Source organism: Zingiber officinale, chromosome 3A, assembly GCF_018446385.1.
Source record: "Zingiber officinale cultivar Zhangliang chromosome 3A, Zo_v1.1, whole genome shotgun sequence".
In the NCBI taxonomy this organism is placed as follows: Eukaryota; Viridiplantae; Streptophyta; class Magnoliopsida; order Zingiberales; family Zingiberaceae; genus Zingiber; species Zingiber officinale.
The window spans coordinates 31821992-31845304 of NC_055990.1; the positions used below are offsets into that span (position 1 = coordinate 31821992).

The window sequence follows — 23313 nt, forward strand, 5'->3', positions numbered from 1 at the left end:
GGGTAGCTTCTGGAGTATGCAAACTGATCGTCGAGGCTAGTGTTCGACACTATCTTCGTAAACGATATTGCTCCGCTACGGTGCTTAACTGATTGTTGCAATTCGTTCCCAAGATACAACGACGACGAACGTCTCGGAATCGTAGCACTCCGACTTCCGAGACCAGCGAACCTTTTAGTAGACTTCTTGGACTCTTGTATGCACAAGATGAGATGAATGCTTGAGGAAGAGAAGAGAGGATTGAGTGAGTATTCCATCATCTGGAGGGTTCTATTTATACTGTAAGAAGAGGTTGAGTGTCCTTTGGGTGAGTGGATGTGTTCCTTGGGCTGGATCGATTTAGATCATCTATTCTGAAGGGTTGTAACCCTTCACCAAGCCCACTTCAATCTCATCCATCAGATCTGAGGAGTTCGGATCTCTCATCCCAGCCGTCGGATCGTTATTCATTGGATCCAACGCTCATATCGCATCCCGAGCGATCGTTACTCTTTGCGATCCAACGCTCTAGATCGCATCACAAGCGATCCATCATACCTATTTGATCAACGTTGATCAACGGTAGCCATCCATTCCCTAAGTCAACTGTCCAGTCATCTCCCTTTGCCCATAAGGATGCCGCATAGGCACTGCCACGTCAGGTACGAGCCTGACACGTCACCCGAGTGCCACGTAGGCACTGCAATGTCACCTGGAGCATAAATTTAAGCTCCTCAATGCTCCTCGCGACGATGCGAAGTGCGCCTACAAAGCGCCCATTGCGCACGTGCGCACGTGCGCACGTGGCGGGTGGCGGGCTCACAGGTGCGAGCACGTGCTCGCCCTGGGCTAAGGGGTCACCTATCCTTTTATTTTTTTGTGTTAACTCCATTAACACATCTTCATTAATAAGTAGAGAATATACATCGAAAATTTCCGATGTGGGACTATTCTCCCATGCACTTTATTAATGAATAATAAATGTTATTTTGGCTGACTTTAAACATTAATTTCTCATTCACCCTTAATCGGTTTTGAGCAAATTAATAGTCTAAATCTATCTACGCGAATCGTAGATTTCAATTTTGAAGTCAATTACGACTTTCAACAATTGATGGCTTCCTTCCTCTAAATCGTTTTGGTCCATTTAAGGCCCCAATATCCAACAAATAGGAATCAATCAATAGTATGTACCTAAGAATAAAATACATTATCTAAAACCAAATAAATCAACATTAATCTAAAAAATTAAATCCTCTAAGCTAAATTCAGTTACTATAACCAAATCAACAACTAAACCTAAATTAAATAAACATAAAATTAATCTAAACACAAACTATAACCAAGTCCATTACAACTATAAAACAAATCAACACAAACCCAAAACCTAAAACTCAAGTCCAATAATTCAAGGGGAGACTCCAAACTAGTTGGCACCTCCAAAATCAATAACTTACCCAGGAGGGCAATTAAGACTAGTCCAAAAAGGGATAAAAGTTTAACGTGATAAACGGTACTGGTAAAGTTTTGAATGATGGTAGGTTAAGGAAACTCTATCTATGCATGTCTAGGAAGATATAGCTTCAACCTGGTGTATTTAGTTTAGTGGAACTAACTAAAGTTATCCCTTACAAACCTTAACTGATTAGACCAAAATTTTGTATTAAATTCAGTGGATAAGACTATTTGGAAAATTTTGAAGACATGGTTACTCTAATGATGTCTAGGTGACTCACTACAACTTAGAAGTTTATTCAAAGAATGTCTATTTGTTGAACCCAAAACTAAACTTGAATCTAACACAAAGTTAAACCCAACCTTAAAATTTAACCTAATTCATCTTATAAAATTATAGAATTTCCTGATTGAAAATGTAAATCGGGTGAGATGATTAAGGATCCAAAATTAAATTAATAATTAATAATTAAAAATAAAAAATAAAAATTAAAGTTAAATAAGTTAATAATGACTTCCACTAGAAACCAAGTAGATATTGGACAGTGGTTGCTCCAGACACATGATTGGAGATCACACCAAATTCACTCAACTCACATACAAAAGCTTAGGAACAGTTGTCTTTGGAAACATTAACAAACTTAAGATAATTGGGATAGATAATATCGAACTAAAAACTGACTTTATTATTAAAAAGGTAATACTTGTTGATAATTTTAAATATAATTTACTTAGCATTAGTCAGTTGCGTGATTCAGGATATAAGGTTAGATTTCTATCTTTTGAATACTTAATTAAACACATAGATAACCCTAACATAAATCTAAAAGGGTTTAGGAAGGACAATATCTATGCAATTAACCTAATCATCTCTTCAATTAAGTATCACTTGACACAGAAAGAAGAAATCTGGTTATAACATAGAAGAATGCCCCACACAAACTTCAAAAACCTAACAAAATTAAATAACTTAGTTAGAGGCTTACCAAAACTATCTAACTTAGACTCAATAATCTATAATGCTTGTCAACAATGGAAGCAAACCAAATCAACTCATAAATTAACAAATCAAACTCCAACGAATTAAATACTAGAATTGTTACACCTAGATCTATTTGACTCAAATGGAATCAATTCAATAAGTGGAAGTCTTTACTGCTTAATAATAATAGATTATTACTCAAAATTTACTTGGATAAAATCCTAAAAAATAAAGATAAAATATTTAAAGTTTTCAGTAACTTTTACAAACAAACTAAAAATGAGAAGGACAAAAAAATCAAATGAATTAGAAGTGATAAATGATGTGAATTTAGGAATCATAATTTCAACATATTTTGTCTAGAAAATGACTATCATCACAAATTTTTGTACCCTAACCCCCCCCCCCCCCCCTCCAAAACAAAATGAGTAGTTGAAAGAAAGAATAAAACTCTACTTGAAGTCTCCCTAACAATGCTAAATAAATATCAACTTCCTAAATACTTCTAGACAGAAGCGTTAGTACAGCCTACTATGTACAAAATAGTACTACAATAAATAAAAAGTATAATAAGACATCATTTGAACTCTACTATAATAAAATACTCAATATCAAATACTTTAAAGTGTTTGGATGTACAGTTTACATACTAAACACAAGAGAGTACTTATAAAAATTTACCTCAAAAGTAGAAAATAAAATTTTTATAAGGTACTCATTAAACAATAGAGGTTACAGAGTATATAACAAAAACACACTAAGAATTGAAGAAACCATGAATGTAAAGTTTGAAGAGTTTAACCTTAACTTAGAACAAACTCAGATTCAACCAATTGACTTTATTAGAGGCAGCACTAGTCAAGGGGGAGTAAGTGAAAACCTAAGTCAAGAACATTAACCACAAGAAAATGATCAAACTAGAATCATAAGGGTTAATTCAAACCATCCACTTGAACAAATAATTGGAGACACATACCTAAGAGTCCAAACTAGGTCAGCTTTAAGAAACCTAAGCCAAATTGCCTTAATTTCTAACATCAAACCCAAGACAATAGAAGAATCATTAAGAGACCCAGATTGGATCTTGGCCATGCAAGAGGAATTTACCCAACTTGAGAGAAATGAAGTATGAGATCTAGTTCCATTACCAGAACATAAAAAGGTAATAGAAATAAAATGGGTCTTTAGAAACAAACTAAATGAAAAGGGGGAAGTTGTTGGAAACAAGGTCAGATTAGTAGCAAAAGGATTCAGCCAAATTAAGAGACTTGACTACGATGAAACATATGCCCTGGTTGCCAGACTTAAATCAATTAGAATGTTGTTGAGCTATGCGGCCCATAAGGATTTCAAATTATATCAAATGGATGTAAAGTCTGCCTTTCTCAATGAATTAATTAAAGAAGAGGTATATATAGGTGAACCCCCAAGGTTTGAGAACTTAGAACACCCTAATCATGTGCTCAAACTAAAAAAAGCGCTTTATGGTTTAAAATAAGCTCCTAGAGTTTGATATGAAAGGTTGACCACATACTTAATCTTAAAAAGCTTCAAACAAGGTCAAGTAGACTCAACCCTCTTCATAAAAATAATTGATCAAGATTTCTTTATTGTTCAAGTCAATGTAGATGATATAATATTTGGGTCAACTAATTCAAAACTTCTACAAGAATTTATAACATTAATGGAACAAGAATTCGAAATGAGCTTAATCAAACAATTAACATTCTTCTTAGGTCTACAAATCAAACAAACAAATGAAGAAAATTATGTTTACCAACAAAAATATACACTTGCATTACTCAAAAAATTTGGAATGGAAAACTCCAAAGACATTAAAACTCCAATGGCCACCAATGTAACCCTAGATAGTTGGAAAACTTATAGACCTAAAATATAACAGAAATATCATAGGAAGCTTACTATACTTAACAATCAGTCGACCTGATATTTTATTTGTAGTCAGTATGTGCGCTAGGTACCAAACTTGTGCCAAGAAATCACACTTGGTGAATGTTAAAAGAATCTTTAGATACTTAAAAGGTACATCCAACGTAAGAATGCGGTATCCTAGAATAACCAATTTTGAACTTGTAGGATACTCTGATTCAGATTATGTCAGTTGTAAACTAGATAGGAAAAATACAAGTGGTGGTTGTCAACTACTTGGATCATCCCTTGTCAGCTGATTTAGTAGAAAGTAGCATTGTGTTGCGCTATCTACCACTGAGGTATAATATATAGCAATAGGAGAATGTGTTGTGCAACTACTATGGATGATGCACACCCTAAAAGACTTCAACCTAAACTTTAAAAATACAAAAGTGTTAATTGAAATCCAGTGCATCATTCAAGAACTAAACACATTGAAATTAAGCATCACTTTATCAGGGATCATGTCACTAAAGGAGATATTGAGCTCAATTATATTGAGTCCAAATCAAACTTAGCTGACATATTTACCAAACCACTTCCTAAAAAAGAATTTAGCAATTTACGTCAATAATTAGGAATGTGCTTCATAGACTAGGCCTACTATTTTCAAAATAATTCGTAAATTCTAGGGGAATTTTCTTACTTTTAATTTCTAAAAATTCTCATTTTCTTAGCATTCAAAATCAATTTTAGCCTGAGTCTAGATCAAATCCATAGAAAGCATGTTCCTATAGATCTAGGATTTGAGCATCTCATAAACGCATTAGGTCTCTCTTGATTGTGTATTCAAAAACTTAGAATGGTGTGAGATGTATAGGCAAATTATGTGGATTTATGATACTTATATCAGTGCATCGACACAAGTCTTGGCAAAAACTACCAAAACTATAGTGATCAAGTTAAGTAATTCATCTTAGTTAAATACTAACTGGACACATTAACTTTGACAACTAAGCTAAGTGATCACTATTATCTTTTGATAGTCAACTAGTAATTAACAGTTAGACATTTAGGACAATTTCTAAATGATTACTTTCCTTAAATGCATCAGGTTCAGGGGGAGAATACTTTCAAAAATATTTTTGTTATTTTGATAATTTATAATAATTTTGAAAATTCTATGGTCTTTGAATGAATATCTTCCTAAAATAATGTCAAGTTCAAAGGGAAGATAATTGTATTATGAAACTTTCTAAATATCCTATTTTTGAAATTGAAAACTATGTTTAAAAATTGTTTTAAAATCTTTACTTAAATTTTCTCCAAAATAACTTAGGATTTTTTTTTGTTTAAAACTTTTAAAAATATTTTTAATTTACAAATTCCTATTACTTTGAAAATATTTCTGAATTAAGAAATTACTGTTTCAAAAATATTTTGTGTAGTCCAGAATTTGTGCTTAAAATTCATGCTTTAAAAGTAAGTTTAAAATATTGAAAGTGTTTTTTTGGAAACATTATTTACCTTGAGAAATACATAATTTTTGATAGTTTTGAAAAATCAAATCACTTTTAAAAACTTGAACAATTAGTTTAACAATTACTTTGAAAATGTCATGGAAGCTACTTAATCGTTAAAATCTTAACAATTATTTTGCAAAAGTTAGCTTTCACAACTTGTTAAACACTTTGTTAGATTTCTTTCAAAATTAAGTGTAACTTTTTTCTCTCTCTCCAATAAACTTGAAAATTTTATACTTATTTTGCCAAGGTTTTACTACTTTTCCATGCTTACTTTGCAAGACCTACTACATTTTTTTCTCTATGCATAATTTTTGATGAATGTCCAAGGGGGAAGGTTAGGATTTAAGTTAGAAATCCAAGAAAATCAGAAGAACTTAACTTTAAAAATGATCAAGAGAACAAATTTTTAGACTTCTCTTAAAATCATTTTATATATGTTTTTGTATATTTTTCCTAATTTTAACCCGGATTATCATTTCATCAAAAAGGGAGAGATTGTTGGTGCAGTTTGTACTAATTGTCTAACTCAGGTTTTAATGAATAACAAGTGAGTTAAGCTAGGTGTCTTTGTGATCTAAGTACTTTACCAAGTGTGCAGGAGTTGACAGGTCTAAAGGACCTGACACCAGGCTGAAATCCAGTTAGGTCTGCGGGATCAGATAGCTAGTGAGAAGTCCAGATAGGTTAATGAGCCAACCTGATATCTGGTGGAAATTCTAGTTGGGTCGGCGAGACTTGACAACCGGCAGAAGTCCAGTTGGGTTTGCGGATCTAACAACTGGCATGAAGACCTGGTGGGTCATGAGGCTAGTCAACTAACTGTGAGTTGGTAAGTAAAGGTAAGTCACTAGAGGAGAGTGACTCGGTGAGGACGCATCCCGATTGAGGGACAGTAGGCATCGGTCCAGTTTAGGTCCATTTCGAATCCCTAGACTGAGACCTTAACTAGATCCTGGTCTAAGGAAGGTAGGATATAATTACTACTCAGTATTATTGTGCTAACACTTATCTTACAAGTTATTATTTAGTTTATTGAACTAACACACTTTGCAGGGTAAGAAAAGCACAAAAATTCTCGGGTGAATATTATCCGAAGCACCTTCCAGGAGATGGAAGGTGACTTCAAGCATTAGAAGGCGCCTTAGGACTATTCATAAAAGGCACCTTTGATGCTTTGAAGGCGTCTTCCATAGGATAAAGTTCATATTTTGTCAAAGATAAGGACCGAGCTATTCGGGATCAGACTTGGCACATTAGAGGCACCTTCAAGGCCTTTGAGGGCACCTTCTATGCTCAATAAAAGGAATGCTCACCCAAGCCATGATATCAACCAGTTATACGAACTTCTGCGCTTTCGATTGGACTTCCGACCATTTCAACTTCCTGTTATTGCTTCAAAGAAGTCTGTCTGCCATCAAGCTGCGCTTCCGAGTCATCTGATCACTTCTGGCGGACCGACAGCAACACATGAGAGCACTCTAAAGTTTTGGTAAATTTATATAGTGTTGCATTCTTTGTATTACTGTTTTAAAAAGGGAAGTGTAGGTTGTTACACTGTCCCTATCTTTTGTACTCAATCCCCTTTCCGAAAGAGGTATTTAGTGGATTACTTATCGATAGGTTCACGTGACCTGAGTCTTAAAGTAGGAGTCGCCGAAGGCTCCGAACCAAGTAAAAATTCTTATGTTCATGCGCCTTTTATTTTTGTTTACTTCTTTTCCGCTGTGTACCTTGTTTTAAAAATGAAAAAGGCAAGTTTTCAAAACCACGTAATTCACCCCCCCCCTCCCCGTCTCTCACGTGCAACTCGATCCAACAGAAGTAGCTACTGCAACATTGTAGCAGTCTACATTATAAAATTAGTTGCTACACCATTGTAGTAGTTATCTGTCGAAGTAACTGTTATAACGTTGTAGAAGCTAGGTGTCGAAGTAGCTGCTACATTGTAGCAGTTAACATTCCAAGTAACAGCTACACCATTGTAATAGTTAACATTCCAAGTAGTTGCTACAACGTTGTAGCAGCTAGCTGTCGAAGTAGCTGCTACACTGTTATAGCAGTTAACATTTTAAGTAGATGCTTCACTGTTGTAGCAGTTAATATTCTAAGTAGCTGCTACAATGTTGTAGCAGCTAGCTGTCAAAGTAGCTACTATACTGTTATAGCAGTTACCTGTAGAAGTAGTTGTTACAACGTTTGTCAAAGTAGCTACTACACTATTATAGCAGTTACCTATAGAAGTAGTTGTTACAACGTTTGTCGAAGTAGCTGCTACACCGTTGTAACAGTTAACATTCCAAGTAGCTACTACAACGTTGCAGTAGCTAGCCGTCGAAGTAGCTGCTACACCATTGTAGCAGTTAACATTTCAAGTAGCTGCTACAATGTTGTATCAACTAGTTGTCGAAGTAGCTGCTGCAAAGGTGTAGCAGTTAACTATCGAAGTAGCTATTACAATATGTAGAAACTAACTGTCCAAGTGACTGCAGGCGTCGGACTTGTACATTATAGCATAAATCCTTCCTTCTAATATACATTAGTATCAAGGTAGGGAATTACAACTTAAAATAAAACTTATTATCATTGGTTATGACTTGATGTTTAGGAAGTTCCCTGTAAATTATATAAACAAAAATTAGTAAGAAGTAGTTGTCAAAGTAGCTACTACATTGTTATAGCAGTTACCTGTAAAAGTAGTTGTTACAACATTTGTCAAAGTAGTTACTATACTGTTATAGCAGTTAACCTGTAGAAGTAGTTGTTACAACGTTTGTCAAAGTAGCTACTACACTGTTATAACAGTTACATGTAGAAGTAGTTGTTACAACGTTTGTCAAAGTAGCTACTACACCGTTGTAACAGTTAACATTCCAAGTAGCTGCTACAACATTGCAATAGTTAGCCGTCGAAGTAGCTGCTACACCATTGTAGTAGTTAACATTTCAAGTAGTTGCTACAATGTTGTATCAACTAGTTGTCGAAGTAGCTGCTGCAAAGGTGTAGCAGTTAACCATCGAAGTAGCTATTATAATGTGTAGCAACTAACTGTCCAAGTGACTGCAGGCGTCGGACTTGTACATTATAGCATAAATCTTTCCTTCTAATATACATTAGTATCAAGGTATGGAATTACAACTTAAAATAAAACTTAGGGGGCGTTTGGTTTTTTCTTAGGAATAGGAATCGGAATGAGAATCATTGTATTGTGGAATGGGAATGGGTATGAGCATGGATATTACTCTTAAAAGCAATGTTTGGTTAGATGCATATTTTCTATCGGAATAAATCAAAATTTCCTTTTTTACCCTTAAAGGAAAATAAGAGAAAAAATTAGATCATGTGAGAGAAAGATGAATGTGAGAGAAAAATATGATGAAAGAGAATGATGAGAGAGAAAGTATGATGAGAGAGAAAGTGTGATGAGAAAGAATAAAGAGAGAGAATGTGTTATGAGAGAAAATGAGAAAAGAGAGTGTGATAGGAGAGAGCATGATGAGAGAAGATAGAGAGAAAATACGATGTGAGAGAAAGTATGATGGGAGAGGATGAAGAGAGAGAAAATGTAATGAGAAAAAAAGAGGAGAGAGTGTGTGATGAGAGAGATTGAGGAGAGAGAAAGTATGGTGAGAGAGAAAGTATGATGAGAGAGAAAGTATGATGAGAAAAAAATAGAACAGTGAGTGTGATGGGAGAGATTGAGGAGAGAGAAAGTATGATGAAAGAGAAAGTGTGTTGAGGAAAAAAAAAAGAGTGTGTGACAAGAGAGATTGAGGAGAGAGAAAGTGTGATGAGAGCGAAAGTATGATGAGAAAAAAAGAAAAAAAAAAGAGTGTGATGGGAGAGATTGAGGAGAGAGAAAGTATTATGAGAGAGAAAATATGATGAGAGAGAAAGTGTAATGAGAAAAAAAGAGGAAGGAGAGTGTGATAGGAGAGATTAAGGAGAGGGAAAGTGTGTGATAAAATGATGAGAGAGAAAATATGATGAGAGAGAAGAAGGAGAGAGAAGTGATATGAAAAAAAATATATATTTTGATATTTAATATTAAGGGAGAAAATTTTAGTTTTAGGTCAAGGATATTTTTGGAATAAGGAAATATTTTGATTGATGAAAATAGGGTAATGACTCATTGAAGGGGAGGTACATGAGAATGAGTCATTACCCAATTTCAAGGATTCATTCCCTTATTTGTATTCCTATTTCTATAATCCAAACATTAACAATGGCAATCAATGATTCTCATTCCCATTCCCCACTCCTATTCCCCTAAACCAAACGTCCCCTTATTATCATTAGTTATGACTTGATGTTTAGGAAGTTCCCTGTAAATTATATAAACAAAAATTAGTAAGAAAGCAGCTAGGACTTGTACGTTGTAGGATATATCAAAACAAAAAAATATTGTACAGATTTGAAAAATTGACAGTCGAGTGGAAAGACTTACGATCGAGAATGGAGAGGGGTGCTAAGCAAATCAGTATCAGCTATGTGTTCGATGACAATTTCTCGAGATTCCAGTCAGCTTGAGAACAAGCATATGACTGTAAGTTGTCCAAGTAGCTTGTAGCGTCTTTGCTTTTGCTTGCCTGGCAGAAGCGAGCTGTGACAGAAGACGACCACGAAGGAAGAGGCGAGAGAGCGAGAGAAATTTAGATTTGGAAAAATACATTCGCCGGCCATATTGAATGGAAGGCGAAAGGGTAGAGAGTAAAAGGAATATTTTTTTATAAAGAAATCAAGCTAGCAACACCACGTCTACACATCGCTTACGATGGTGGCATAAAGGTGACTACGCTTGCTCCAATACCCCCGCCAACCTGTCTCAGGGCCAATACAGAGGAGATAAATTACGGATGACTACTAACTTTTGGAATAATGACTGACACATGAGAGAGACATTTACCTCGGTTATACCAAGATTCGAACCCCAGATCTCATGATGATAACATCTCATGTACTAATTACTAAATCATTCCAAGAGAACTACGTGTTGCTTACGATCGTGCACGAAGCATCGCCTATCATATCATTTCTACACTTGCCAGACCCTGAGTGCATTAATCACCGTACATCTTCATCATCCTACAGCGTAGGAATCTTGGGCCTTGATGGTAATTAAAAATTCGATCAGGGGCTGTAAGTCGATTCGGAGACGAACCCTAAACCCGAACGAGACCCGGTCACCCGCTGCCCGTACGGAGTGGTATATGGTAAGGAGGTGATAACTCTCCCGGGGCCGAAAAGAGGTATACGCGCCGTAGAGGACGACGAGCGGCATTGACAACCGTGGTAGGTAATGGGGAAAATCGGACGTCCTCTTTCTTTGTTCGTGGCTGTGTTTCTTCTTTGATTTTGTATCCGGCTGCAATTGAATGATAAAAAATTTGATCATTTTTTTCGGAAACATTTTTTATTAACGAGGTTCGTAGATGGAAGAAAACGAGGGGAAAAAAAAGAAGAATTTTGCACTGTTTGTTCGTTGCTCGATTGAATCGTAGCTTCCCTGTCATCGGTAGATTTCGGTGTTTGCCGTGAATTTTCCAATATAGTTCGCTATTTTGACGCTAACTTTGCAAGAAGCCTTTTTAAATATGCTGATCTCTGTCATCCTTGTTTTCCTTTTTTTTCATTGAGATTTACTCGAGTGTTTTTAGAATTTCAAGAGATATTATTATTGATGTGAAAGTTTTGCTTGTCTGATTATTTTTTATCGTGTGTGGATGAGAAGATGGATCGGTACCAGAGAGTAGAAAAACCGAGGGAAGAGACCCCGATTAATGAGAATGAGATCCGTATCACGGCTCAAGGGAGGATGCGGAACTATATCTCGTACGCCACCAGCTTGCTTCAGGTATGCGTCATTTGAGCTTTAAGACAGGTTTGCGCCTTTTAGTTTGGTATGAGGTTCTTTCTCCACTATATCCTTGTCCATATTCGTTTTTTTTTCCTTCTGTTTTTGTTTTTCATTTGGACTATAAAGTGCTCGATGCTAACAAGTATCTATGAAAACTATCAGAAATTTTAGTTGACTTGTTTTAATATGCATGCCAAAGGAATTGTTGGGGCTGTCCAACACCCCCTGTTCTGCATACCTTTTTGATGGGATTCATGAGAGGTCTAAATGTTTGTAAATGAATATTAAATATTTTTATATTTTGATTTTTTACATATTATCCTAGGATGTTCCTAGAGTTATTTCTGGAGTACTGTTAGTTTGCTGTTTGTATACTTCTACTGTTCATCTCTTTAATTTCCATAACATTTTCTTGTCATCCTTTAGTTTGCTAGTTTTTTTGTATCATAATTGTGATTTTATCCTCTAATATTTCCTATAATACTAAACCTTAGGGCATCCGTAGTCGTAAACCTCTTAAAGAGGTTTATGCTCTGTCACATCACTGTCACATCAAAATTTAAAAACCTTACTTCTTTTAAAAACCACTCTCTATTATCATAAAACCTCTCTCTTTTAAAAACTCCACTTCTTTTAAAATTCTCTCTCTATCCTCTCTCCACTATTTTTTTTATAAACCTGGTCCCAAGATTTTGATACAGATTTATAAAAAAAGCTATAAACCCCACCTATGTAGTGGGGGAAGGGTTTATATTGAGAGATTGATAACATAAATTGCATGCTATAAACCTCCCATTGCAGATGCCCTTAGGATACTACAAATAAGTTTCCCACATTAAAAAAAATATATCAGTTGGAAGCATGGAGCCCAGTCATGAGATGATGATGGATTTTCAGTTTCATTTTCTTAAATACACAATTGAGAGAACTGGTGCTTGCTCAATGCTGATTGGGTATAGAAAAAATCGCAAGCTTAAATTTGTGGGCTTCTTTTTCTTTTATGTCAGAGGATAATTGGATTACTTAGATAAAATGTCGTCTGTCTTTATGTCTGGATTTCAAATAACTGCCCTATCTTAAGTTATTTCAACATCATATGCAGTTGTGTTTAGTATATAAATGATCCTCTATGTAAATCTCAAGCTAACTGGCTCACAATTTATCTTATTCGTTATATACCAGACTGCCAGAGTAGGAAAATAGTAAATGGGATTATAATTGTATGCTTAAATTACTTAAGTGCTTCCATTTCTCCCTGATGTTTCCCATCAAAAAACATTGCTGATTTTCATTGAATTAACGTTGTGACTGATCGACAATCTATTTTGTTCCCAAAATTGTATTACTAGTTTAGCTCCTTTTTTTCTTGTTGTATTACTCATCTTTTTTCCTTCATTTTTAAAGGAAAAAGGTTCAAATGAGATTGTCTTGAAGGCAATGGGCAAAGCTATTAGCAAGACTGTTATGATTGTAGAACTGATTAAGGTATGATCATAAGCTCTAAAAAGATAAGTATTAAATTTCCTGAAATTATTTAGAGTCCTTTTTTTCTGGATGAGCCAAGTGTGAGTTCCTCAACTTTTTACCTACCATGATGATGCAGAGACGTATAGTCGGTCTTCATCAAAATGCTGTAATTGGATCTACTGACATAACTGACACATGGGAACCATTAGAGGAAGGCCTACTTCCGTAAGAAGATATTTTTTTTCCATTTTGAAAAAACCAGATTTGACAATTTGGAGGACAGTTGTGTTCTTGGAAGTTGCAAAGTTAAATGTGTTTTATCATGTTTAAGTTTGAACATTAAAATGCCCCTTAATCATTAAGGATATTACTTGCAGGCTTGAAACTACTAGGCATGTCTCAGTAATCAGCATAACTTTGTCTAGGAAGGAACTGGACACATCAGCTGTTGGGTAATTTGCTACCTTCTCATAATTTTACAAATTGATTTTGAAGGGGGAAAGTTTGTTTCTTTTGATGCTTGATTTATATTGGTTAAGCACAGTTAAAAGGCAATCAATTTGTTATAGATCCTAATGTAACCAAACAGTCCTTTTATTTCATTTTGTATTAATCTCATCCTTGTTAGATTGTTTTAGGATTCCCATTTTCTTGGCATGATTTTGGTTAATTATAATTCTAAAGCTGGAATTAACCTGCTTTGTGCTTTGTTACCTCTAATTTGCTTAACAATTTCATTGCCATATTAGGGTTGATAATCTTTTTAGTGTTGATATTCTTATTAATGTTATAATATTTCTGTGAACGAGAAAAGCAGAGGAAGTTTGCTTCAATTGATAAACTTACAAAAATGTTATAATGTAGTTGTTATAATCAGGGATGAGATTGTTTGCACACATTTTTTTTGGTGAATTTCTTTATCGCCTTAAGTTAGATTGTTAATTAAAACTTCATGTTGACGAGGAATAATTTCTTTTCGTAGGTATCAACCTCCTTTGCCTAGAGATCTGGTGAGACCCTTGGCTGAATACGACTACGAAGGAGGTAAATGCATGAAATGCAATCAACTCTTTGCATTTAGGTAATCATGCAGTTTGTTTCTGATGTTATTTCTAATGATACAGAAGGCTATCCTGGTCAAGGAAGAGGTCGCGGTGCCCGTGGCTGGGGAAGGGCTCACGGTAAGGATCAATTACTCTTCAAAGTCATCCATTAATACTAAGATGTACTTATTTCAGGATTCCATTGTGTAAATTTAGGAAATGGCCCAACTGAATATGATGATGGAAACTGGGACGATAGAGGTCGTGGATACGGCAGAGGTGGCTGGGGAAGGGCTCACAGTAAGCATAAATTACTCTTTGAAGTCATCCGTACGATGAATACTAAGATGTACTTATTCAAGGTTCCATTGTGCAAATTTAGGAAATGTCCCAACTGAATATGACAATGGAAGCTGGGACGATAGAGGTCGCGGATATGGCAGAGGTGGCTATGGTCGTGGCAGAGTCCAAGGTTACCGTGGGCGAGGAAGGGGTGGATACGGTGGCCAGCCTGATTATCAGCAGGAAAGCAACAGCTATGCCTACAACGACGAGGTTCCTATGCCCAATCGGGGAAGAGGTGAGTCTCATTTATCTTACGACTCCAATAATCAACGAGTTTGAAGTTGAAATCAACTTAAAAGTATATACTTCATCTTAGGTCGTGATCGTGGCCGTGGCCGTGGCCGTGGTCCGACTCGAGGAAGGGGTCGCAACACTAGACCAAATGGAATAGCCCATGCTGGCACTGTTGTTGCTTAACCCATTGATCTGATCTCGTCTGCTATGTTTATGCTCTATGACCTGATGGATGCCTGCTCTGCATCTGAAGATATTTCCAGCGATGCATGTTAGTCTCGCAATGTGGTCGAGGATTTGAAAGCTTTTTAGTTAGATACTTATAACTCCTAATCTTTACTAGTAGGATTTTGATCGGTAGAGCAGTACATTCTTTCATTTGTTTAAGAAATCTTCATTTATTTAGAGTCCTTAATCATGTGACTTCGATGGTGTGTTTAGTTTTTTTAAATCCAGATATGAGAGCTTGCGTCTAATACATCCATTAGATAAATTCAGAAGCGTGAGCGGCAACTGAAACAATAGTCTCTTAGTCGTTTGAGAACTGTAGGCGTCTAGGTTCGTACTCACTGTGTGCTTGGTGCGCTGTGCTTGAGGGGCTCGGATGGTGTGTTTCGTGCATCCGTCCGATCGAAGGGCATGGCGGCCAATGGAGATCGGCCATCTATAATTGGTTGGATCGGCGACAAAGAGCATAATCAATGTACCTGCCAAGAGGCGCTCATGGGGAGTTTCGCTGTCATTATAATGGTATTTTCCACCATGTCTTAGGGGGCCAATTTAATCATAATTATTAATTGGTTGATTTCATATAATAAGAAAACATTTTGTTGTTCCTATTGGAACATTTTAATTATTTAGTAGTGTTTATGAGGATTTTATATATTTAGAAGGAAATAATAATAAAGAGGCACACATTTAAAGTTGTAGACATCATAAAAGACGAGGGCATACATACTTATCATTCATTCAAATTTCTATAAATGATTTGACCCCGAGTGCTATACGTAGAGGTAAATAAGAAAATAGAATAAGTCATTATATAGAAGGATATTTCCACCGATTTTGTTGAAAATTAATGCTTGTCCATTTCTAGAAAATAAATATGTTTTTTTTTTCTCGAAAAATCTGAAATTCAGGGGTGCCTTTGGTGAATTGCTGTAATAATGGGATTGAATTTATTAGTTTTTGACGAATTGAGGAAAGAAAAGGGACGCTCTGCTTTATCTTAGCTGTCTTACAAATACGCCAAACCATTCCATTTAATTCAACGTGTCTTTTCTAGGACACCGAGGCCTCCTTCGTCTTCTTCTCCAATGTATCCGAACTTTTCATTGGACTCCTAATTTATATATCTATTTTAAATTCACCCTCAATATTTTGGACATTCCTATTTAGTGTACGAGCAAAAATTACAATTTCAAATTTGAAATACTTTCATGATTTTATTAATACTATTTTTATAAATTTTTTATTTTAATATCAAAATGTATTTTTAGAAGATCAAAGATTTTATTTTATCTTTTTAAATTATCAAATTTATATATATTATGGTTACGGTGTATTTTTGTTTTATAAATTATATAAAATGAAATACGATATTCTAAATTGTAGAATTTTTATTGTCCAAAATCGAGGAGTTTAATTATAAATTTAGGCGACCGCTCCGAGAGCACGATTCCACAAGGCCACGACCTTCTCTTTTTCTCTTTCTCTTCCCGACCAAACGGCCCAAACCTAGAGCGGTGCGCGCCTCTGTCTTCCGTCAGTCTCAGGTCTCAACGGGGAGAACGCGAAGCAACGAGGTCCCCTTTGTGTAAATCTCCATCTTTACCCCGTTAGGGTTCGCTATACCGTCTTCTTATCGTCAATGGCAGAGGCCTGCGGTTTGGCTGCAGGGTGAAGGCTGCGACTGAGTAGCTGAAACGACAACAGGCATCGCGGCTTAGTCTGAGGCTGAGCTGAAGAGGGAGGAAAACTTTTTCTTTTCCCCCCTTTTCCTTCGATTTTATGTTCTTTGTTGTGGTTGGCGATCAAGACTAGAGAGGAGGTGATCGGCTGAAGAAATGAGCGCGTCGAGGTTTATCAAGTGTGTCACTGTCGGTGACGGCGCCGTAGGAAAGACCTGCATGCTTATATCCTACACCAGCAACACTTTTCCAACTGTGAGTGCCGAAAAATCTGATCTTTTAGGGTGCTCTGCTGTTTAAATCATGCTAGTCAGGCATGAGAGGTAAAAAAGGTCGATTGAATAGTCTGTGCGAGGGAAATGCACAAGGAAAAATCGCTCCTTTTTTGATGTTCTCCTCATATTATACCTTTCTTGGATCTGCTCGTGAAGATTCCTAATTGCTAGTTTCGGTATTTTAAGTGTCTATCTTAAAATTGTCTACTTTTACCTTTTAAAATTTCTATATTGTTGACCATTAGGAATAGATTTGGTTAAATCTAGATATTGTTAAATTAACTTGGATGCATGTAGGATTTCTTATGTGTATGACTGGTTTACTTTCTCGATCATGCTTAGTACGAAGAGACCTAAGTGTATTTATTGTTCACTGAATCATGCCTGTTTAAACGGGTCATGGTGTTTAAAGACTTCCGAGGTTTATTTCTTGTTACATCAGAAGGAGAGGTTGCTAGGTAATTACGTACCTAGTTTCCTCTCAACGCGTGGTTGCTTCTTAAGAAAATGTTAATGTTGCGCATTTGCCATGGTTTAAATTTGAGCCATACTGTATAATGATCATACTTTGATCAATAATTTATTAAATATGTATTTCGTTAACTATAGCATTGCTCGTGAATCATTAATGAAAATATAAATGTAAAGTATACCTGCGAAGATATTAGGATGCATGAAAGCTAACATTGTAGATACTTGTGCTTTCCATCTTTTGAACAGGACTATGTTCCCACGGTGTTTGACAATTTCAGTGCTAATGTAGTGGTAGATGGAAACACAGTTAACTTAGGGTTGTGGGATACTGCAGGTACATTATAACTTTCTTTGTCTCTTTTTTTTGGTTGTTACTTGCTAGTTCTTCATTTCAAAGGTTGGTATGAAAAGATTTTTTTAACAGGCCAGGAGGATTACAACAGATTGAGACCTTTGAGCTACCGTGGTGCAGATGTTTTTCTGCTTGCCTTTTCGCTCATTAGTAAAGCAAGTTATGAAAATGTTGCTAAGAAGGTTATTAATGGATTTCTTCATTTGTTTTTCATTTTATAAACTTTTTGAATCATAAATCCTCCAATTTGTTGTGTTTCCCTTCAAATTTGGATTTTCAGTGGATTCCTGAATTGCGGCACTATGCACCTGGTGTGCCCATAATTCTTGTCGGAACAAAACTGGGTAATGATTAATTTCATAACACGTTACACTCTTTATTTGCACTTTGATCAGTTCTACTAGAGAGCCATGATTGTTTGCATGTTACGTTGTGGAATAGTAAGCTTGATTGCTCTTCCTTTTTTCAATGTAAAGTAAGCAAACCGAGCTACTGAAGTAAGTTATGTAAGTTTCGTTTGCTTTTAACGGCAGCTGGTCTAAGGTTAATTACCAATCAGTGACTGTCACATTTATGTTCTTGAATACATCCCAGTGTCCTTTGGTATAACTACAACATTTTATCTTGATGTTAATTGACTATGGTTTTTGTAAAGGATGTTAGTTAATTACTTTCATCATCTAAATGGACATCTGCATTAAATTGTTGTTTTTCATGACATGTTTTGTCCACATGTTAATATATTATCAAATGATTTTCTTATCTTATCCAGCTCCCAGTCGTTCTACTTTTTGATGCCGTTTACTGAGTCTGATCTGATGGTCAACCTATCATCATACAAGCATTCGATTAGCATTCCTTTTCTCTCCTGTTACCTCTCCATAATACACCTTCATAACACACTTCACTGTTTATTCTTACATGACCAAGAGCTTTTATAAAATATGTGTATTTATCGCTTTGCGTCATCTGAACTAAATTTGCATTAAATTTTGATGATCAAGCCATGTTTTTGTCAACATGATTAACTCTAGGTAAATAGCTATCGGATGGTTTTCTAATGTTATCTAGCTCCAAATTTGCTAAGTATCACCTGATGGTCAACTCATTATCTTACAAATGTTAGCACTTCATGCACCTAATGAACTTTAAGTACATGCTTCATCGTTCACTATGGTGCTTGTTTGACTATTCACTCTTCAACTTCTGAACTTTAGATCCTTTATCACATGGATTTTCTGGTAGTTTCTTAGATAGAGATACATGTTAAATCTATATGATACATTCTTTTTACATTGCTTGCAGATCTTCGAGATGATACACAATTTTTCATCGAACATCCCGGTGCCTCTTCCATTACTACTGCTCAGGTAAAACCAGGTGGTGGTCTATGGTATATTTCGACATGCATCTTGCTTACTATAGTAGAGCATTGTTTTAGGGGGAAGAACTGCGAAAGCAAATAGGAGCTGCTGCATATATCGAGTGCAGCTCAAAGACCCAGCAAGTATGAATCTTCCTCCCTTCTTCGAAATCCATTATTCCTTTTATTTTCTGATCGAATCTAGCAACGTTGCAAAATGCTCTGGTGTAGAACGTCAAGGCAGTGTTTGATCAAGCCATCAAGGTTGTACTTCAACCGCCCAAGAAAAACAAGAAGAAGAAAAGGCAACAGAGAAATTGCTCGATTTTGTGATGATCGAGAGAGCGCACTCGCAGAAAATCTCAAGCTCGCTTAGGGTTCTTCCGTTGTAACTCCTCTCTCGTATTCCAGAACTGCAGGATTGATGTTGTAAGGTGGCTGCTATGCTTCAAATGATGTTCATGGATTATTGTATTTTGGTTGGATTGTTCGTGTAAATCTATCACAAATGGAGTGGTTGACCTTGAGTAAATCTATCGATTATGACGAGCCATAGTCGCCCGATTTATTCCAAGTATGGTAATTGCATAAATATTCTATAGTCGATTTAAAAACTAAAAAGGTGTAAAATGAAGGCTCACGCCGCCTTCCCCTGGATCCTCGCGAGCGTCAACCCCACGCACGCGTCTACGAAGTCAACGTCGATGAAGTCGGTGGACAGCACCTGCAGCCGGTCGGCGATCCCCTTCTGGAACGCCTGCGCGATGAACAGCCTCGCGTACCCGCGTATTCGCCTCGTCACCGGCCGCACGCACACCACCGGGTTATCCGCCTGCGGCGTCGCCGTGTTCTCCACCCGGTAAAGGTGCCTCCGCTCTGTCACCGCCTTCTGCTCTCCCAGCCGCCGCATGTTGTTCTCGAACTTGGTCATCGGAAGGTCGGTGTCCACCCAGTGGTCGATCAGGCACCCCGGCCCCCATAACGGGCTCCCGGCTCCCGGCGCCGCCGCCTTCCGCGGCTTCCACACGCACAGCACTCTGCCCGGAAGCACCTCGGCGATGGTCTTGGCGAAGATGGTGTCGTCGTAGGGGATGAGGAGGTCGCCGAGGCTGTCGACGAGGAACTTATCGAAGTCCGGGGGGTCCTCGTGTCCGAACTCTGTTCGGAGCTCGAGGACGACGAGCTCGTGCTCTGTTTCTTCGAGGAAGCGCTTGACGGCGTCGAGGACGCGGTCGACGGGGTAGGATACGAGGGGCCCGTGGCAGACCCGTCGATCTTTCTGGACGCGGACGTCGAGGAGGCGGGCACCAAGGCAGAGCTGGCGGTAGATGGAGGATGACTGGCACTGGGCGAAGGGGCGGGTGATGCAGGGGATGCCGATGCAGTCGGTGGCGGAGTCATGGGTTCCGGGCCACACGATCTGGTTGAGGCGCAGCTCGCCGGGGCCGAGTGCTGACATCCAAGCCTTGTGGTCGGCCGGGCGGTGGTCGGATCCGGGGAACTCGGTGCCGGAGGACTCAAGAAGGTCGAGCAGAGCTCGCTTCTCGGAAGCCAAGGCCTTGCGGCGGTGCACTTGCCTCGAGCACTGGGCGCCCATGCCGCCGGCACCGGGGATGGTCGGAGGCCAAGGGCAAGCACCGGAGACGGAGACTGTGCCGGTTAATCAAAAGGCAATCTCGTGAAGAAAATTATTCAAAAAAGCGATCAAAACCTGAATTCTCTTTATTTTTAGATGGGCAGTTTTGCAGTGGTCGGTGGGAAATTCACGTGGTTGGCCGGTCGTTGAGCTCTCCTATCTCAACGTAGAATGTCTTTAACTGCAATTTAATGTTAATCGAATGGGATTAAAATATATTAAAAATTATATTAATTTAACGATATTAAAATATAAATATTTTTATAAAAAAATAATTTAATTTATTTATTATCAAAATAAAAATATTAATTATTAAATAAGGCAAGTTTTTAATATTTTCTAATTTAAAAATTTTCGATCTCTTTCATGAACTTTAAATTATTAAATGATAAAAATTAAAATTTTAATTTATTATAAATGTGTTAATTTAAAAATAGTAATACCCCCATCTTTTTGACCATTTTTAATTTTCTTTCCTTTATAGTAGACGTGTAAATATTCAATATTCTTTATTTTAAAAGATTTTCACATTCTTTCTTTTATTAATTAATATAAAATTTCTCTTCAATTATGTTTTTTAAATTATTTAATATATTTCTTTTATTTATATTAATTGATCCGGCGGTAAAAATCCGGAACCCCATAAGGAGTCAACGCTGAGGGGAGGTCAAAGGGTCCAGTGGCTCGCCGGAAAAGGGCGAGCCGACCGGACTCAGAAGAAAGGGAAATCTGATAGTAAAAGGCACCCTGGTAGGGACCAGGGGTCCGACGCTCAAATAAAGCAGTGCGTAATAACCGAGCGGAAGGAGGTGCCGCCCGGACGGCGCAAAGAATCAAGGCCGTCCGGACGACGTCCATCGCCCGCTCGGCGGGCCAGGTACCCCAGTCAGACGGTGGGTAAAAGACGGGGACATCTTCTGACAGCCGTCAAGTCGTATGGATGTGCCATACTTCTAGTCTGACAACGGGTGGTCCTGCCGTCCCATCAAAGAACATGCTCGGACTGTGGCAGCATGGTGTCAGGTAAGCTCTCTGACAAGTGCATACCGTGGTATGGGTTGCTGACACGTACGCACCTCGGTGGGCGTGCATCAGTTCCTTCTCCGTCTTATATAAAGAGGCTATTACTTCGCCGAAGGTACGCAAAATACGAATTTGGCAGCCACTTTCTCCACCACTTACCTGACTTGAGCGTCGGAGGACCGTCGCCGGGACACCCCTCCCGGCTCGGTTTTGTTGCAGGTTCGCCGGAGCACTTGAGGATCCAGCAGAGAGCGCCGCGTGCCCAGCGTCCACTGACTCTTGATTCAGGCATACTAGTGTGGCAGGAAGGAAACCAAAGTCCTGCGCTGTTCAGGATGATAGAGGGAGGTTATTGCTTGGAGCGAAGGCCTGAGCCGGTCGGCCAGGTATATGGTTTTCCGAGCCAAGTGCTCGACAACGAAGGCCCCGAACCGCTCGGCCGGAGGTATACGGATCAAATTGGCGCCAAACGCTCTAAAAACGGAAGCCCCGTACCATTCGGACGGATATAAATTATCCGAGCCAAAATGCTCGAAGCAGACCCTGAGCCGTTCGGCCAGGAGTACGTTCTTGGGTAAAAGGGGCATATGGATTATCCGAGCCAAGCACCCGAATAGTGAAAGCCTCCCTGCCGATCAGGTTCGCAAGCGAATGACCCGTGCTGTTCGGCCGGGCATAAATATTGTTCAAGCGCGGGATATGAAGGTCAAGGTCGCTTGACCTGGTAAGGAGTCAGCCTCGAAGGTCGTCTAGCCCAGACGTTAAACCGTAGAGACGAGCCGGCGTCTATAAACCCTCCGAGCGGAAGACCGACGAGCACCGTCGTTAAAGATCGAGAGCCGCGCCGATCGGCTATAAATATCCGCACCGACGAGCATCGTCGTTAAAGATCGAGAGCCGCGCCGATCGGCTATAAATATCCGCGCTGACGAGCACCGTCGTTAAAGATCGAGAGCCGCGCCGATCGGCTATAAATATCCGCGCCGTCTAGCCCAGACGTTAAACCGTAGAGACGAGCCGGCGTCTATAAACCCTCCGAGCGGAAGACCGACGAGCACCGTCGTTAAAGATCGAGAGCCGCGCCGATCGGCTATAAATATCCGCGCCGTCTAGCCCAGACGTTAAACCGTAGAGACGAGCCGGCGTCTATAAACCCTCCGAGCGGAAGACCGACGAGCACCGTCGTTAAAGATCGAGAGCCGCGCCGATCGGCTATAAATATCCGCGCCGACGAGCACCGTCGTTAAAGATCGAGAGCCGCGCCGATCGGCTATAAATATCCGCGCCGTCTAGCCCAGACATTAAACCGTAGAGACGAGCCGGCGTCTATAAACCCTCCGAGCGGAAGACCGACGAGCACCGTCGTTAAAGATCGAGAGCCGCGCCGATCGGCTATAAATATCTGCGCCGTCTAGCCCAGACGTTAAACCGTAGAGACGAGCCGGCGTCTATAAACCCTCCGAGCGGAAGACCGACGAGCACCATCGTTAAAGATCGAGAGTCGCGCCGATCGGCTATAAATA

At 38.5% G+C, this 23313-nt stretch overlaps 3 protein-coding genes across 4 annotated transcripts; 2 read left to right on the forward strand and 1 right to left on the reverse strand.

Moving 5' to 3' along the window:
- Window positions 1-10960: 10960 nt before the first annotated feature.
- On the forward strand, window positions 10961-15175 carry LOC122051657 (ATP-dependent RNA helicase A-like). Of its 2 annotated transcripts, none has more exons than XM_042612874.1 (10): window positions 10961-11103; window positions 11543-11665; window positions 13073-13153; window positions 13272-13360; window positions 13513-13587; window positions 14118-14179; window positions 14260-14316; window positions 14395-14478; window positions 14561-14758; window positions 14840-15175. In XM_042612874.1, exons 2-10 carry the CDS (start codon window positions 11543-11545, stop codon window positions 14938-14940), a joined length of 870 nt encoding a protein of 289 aa, XP_042468808.1. In that variant the 5' UTR covers window positions 10961-11103; the 3' UTR covers window positions 14941-15175. The 2 variants fall into 2 exon arrangements, with proteins under 2 accessions (XP_042468808.1, XP_042468809.1); XM_042612875.1 differs by having other exon boundaries at window positions 10971-11107.
- Window positions 15176-16428: 1253 nt separating this feature from the next.
- Window positions 16429-19663, forward strand: LOC122051659 (rac-like GTP-binding protein 5). Its single transcript, XM_042612878.1, has 7 exons — window positions 16429-16922; window positions 17663-17750; window positions 17841-17950; window positions 18049-18112; window positions 19074-19138; window positions 19210-19275; window positions 19363-19663. The coding sequence occupies exons 1-7, from the start codon at window positions 16824-16826 to the stop codon at window positions 19462-19464; spliced, it is 594 nt and encodes a 197-aa protein (XP_042468812.1). The 5' UTR covers window positions 16429-16823; the 3' UTR covers window positions 19465-19663.
- Window positions 19664-19671: 8 nt separating this feature from the next.
- LOC122051658 lies at window positions 19672-20943 on the reverse strand. Its single transcript, XM_042612877.1, has one exon. It carries the CDS (start codon window positions 20726-20728, stop codon window positions 19769-19771), a length of 960 nt encoding a protein of 319 aa, XP_042468811.1. The 5' UTR covers window positions 20729-20943; the 3' UTR covers window positions 19672-19768.
- Window positions 20944-23313: the final 2370 nt, after the last annotated feature.

Excerpts from the sequence above, each read along its gene's own strand:
- LOC122051657 (XM_042612874.1), top strand. The coding sequence starts at position 11,543 with ATGGATCGGTACCAGAGAGTAGAAAAACCGAGGGAAGAGACCCCGATT. Across the intron at positions 13,588-14,117 it reads CTGGACACATCAGCTGTTGG|GTATCAACCTCCTTTGCCTA; the intron begins GTAATTTGCTAC and ends TTCTTTTCGTAG. Across the intron at positions 14,180-14,259 it reads TGAATACGACTACGAAGGAG|AAGGCTATCCTGGTCAAGGA; the intron begins GTAAATGCATGA and ends CTAATGATACAG.
- LOC122051658 (XM_042612877.1), bottom strand. The coding sequence starts at position 20,728 with ATGGGCGCCCAGTGCTCGAGGCAAGTGCACCGCCGCAAGGCCTTGGCT.
- LOC122051659 (XM_042612878.1), top strand. The coding sequence starts at position 16,824 with ATGAGCGCGTCGAGGTTTATCAAGTGTGTCACTGTCGGTGACGGCGCC. Across the intron at positions 16,923-17,662 it reads CCAGCAACACTTTTCCAACT|GACTATGTTCCCACGGTGTT; the intron begins GTGAGTGCCGAA and ends TCTTTTGAACAG. Across the intron at positions 17,751-17,840 it reads AGGGTTGTGGGATACTGCAG|GCCAGGAGGATTACAACAGA; the intron begins GTACATTATAAC and ends TTTTTTTAACAG.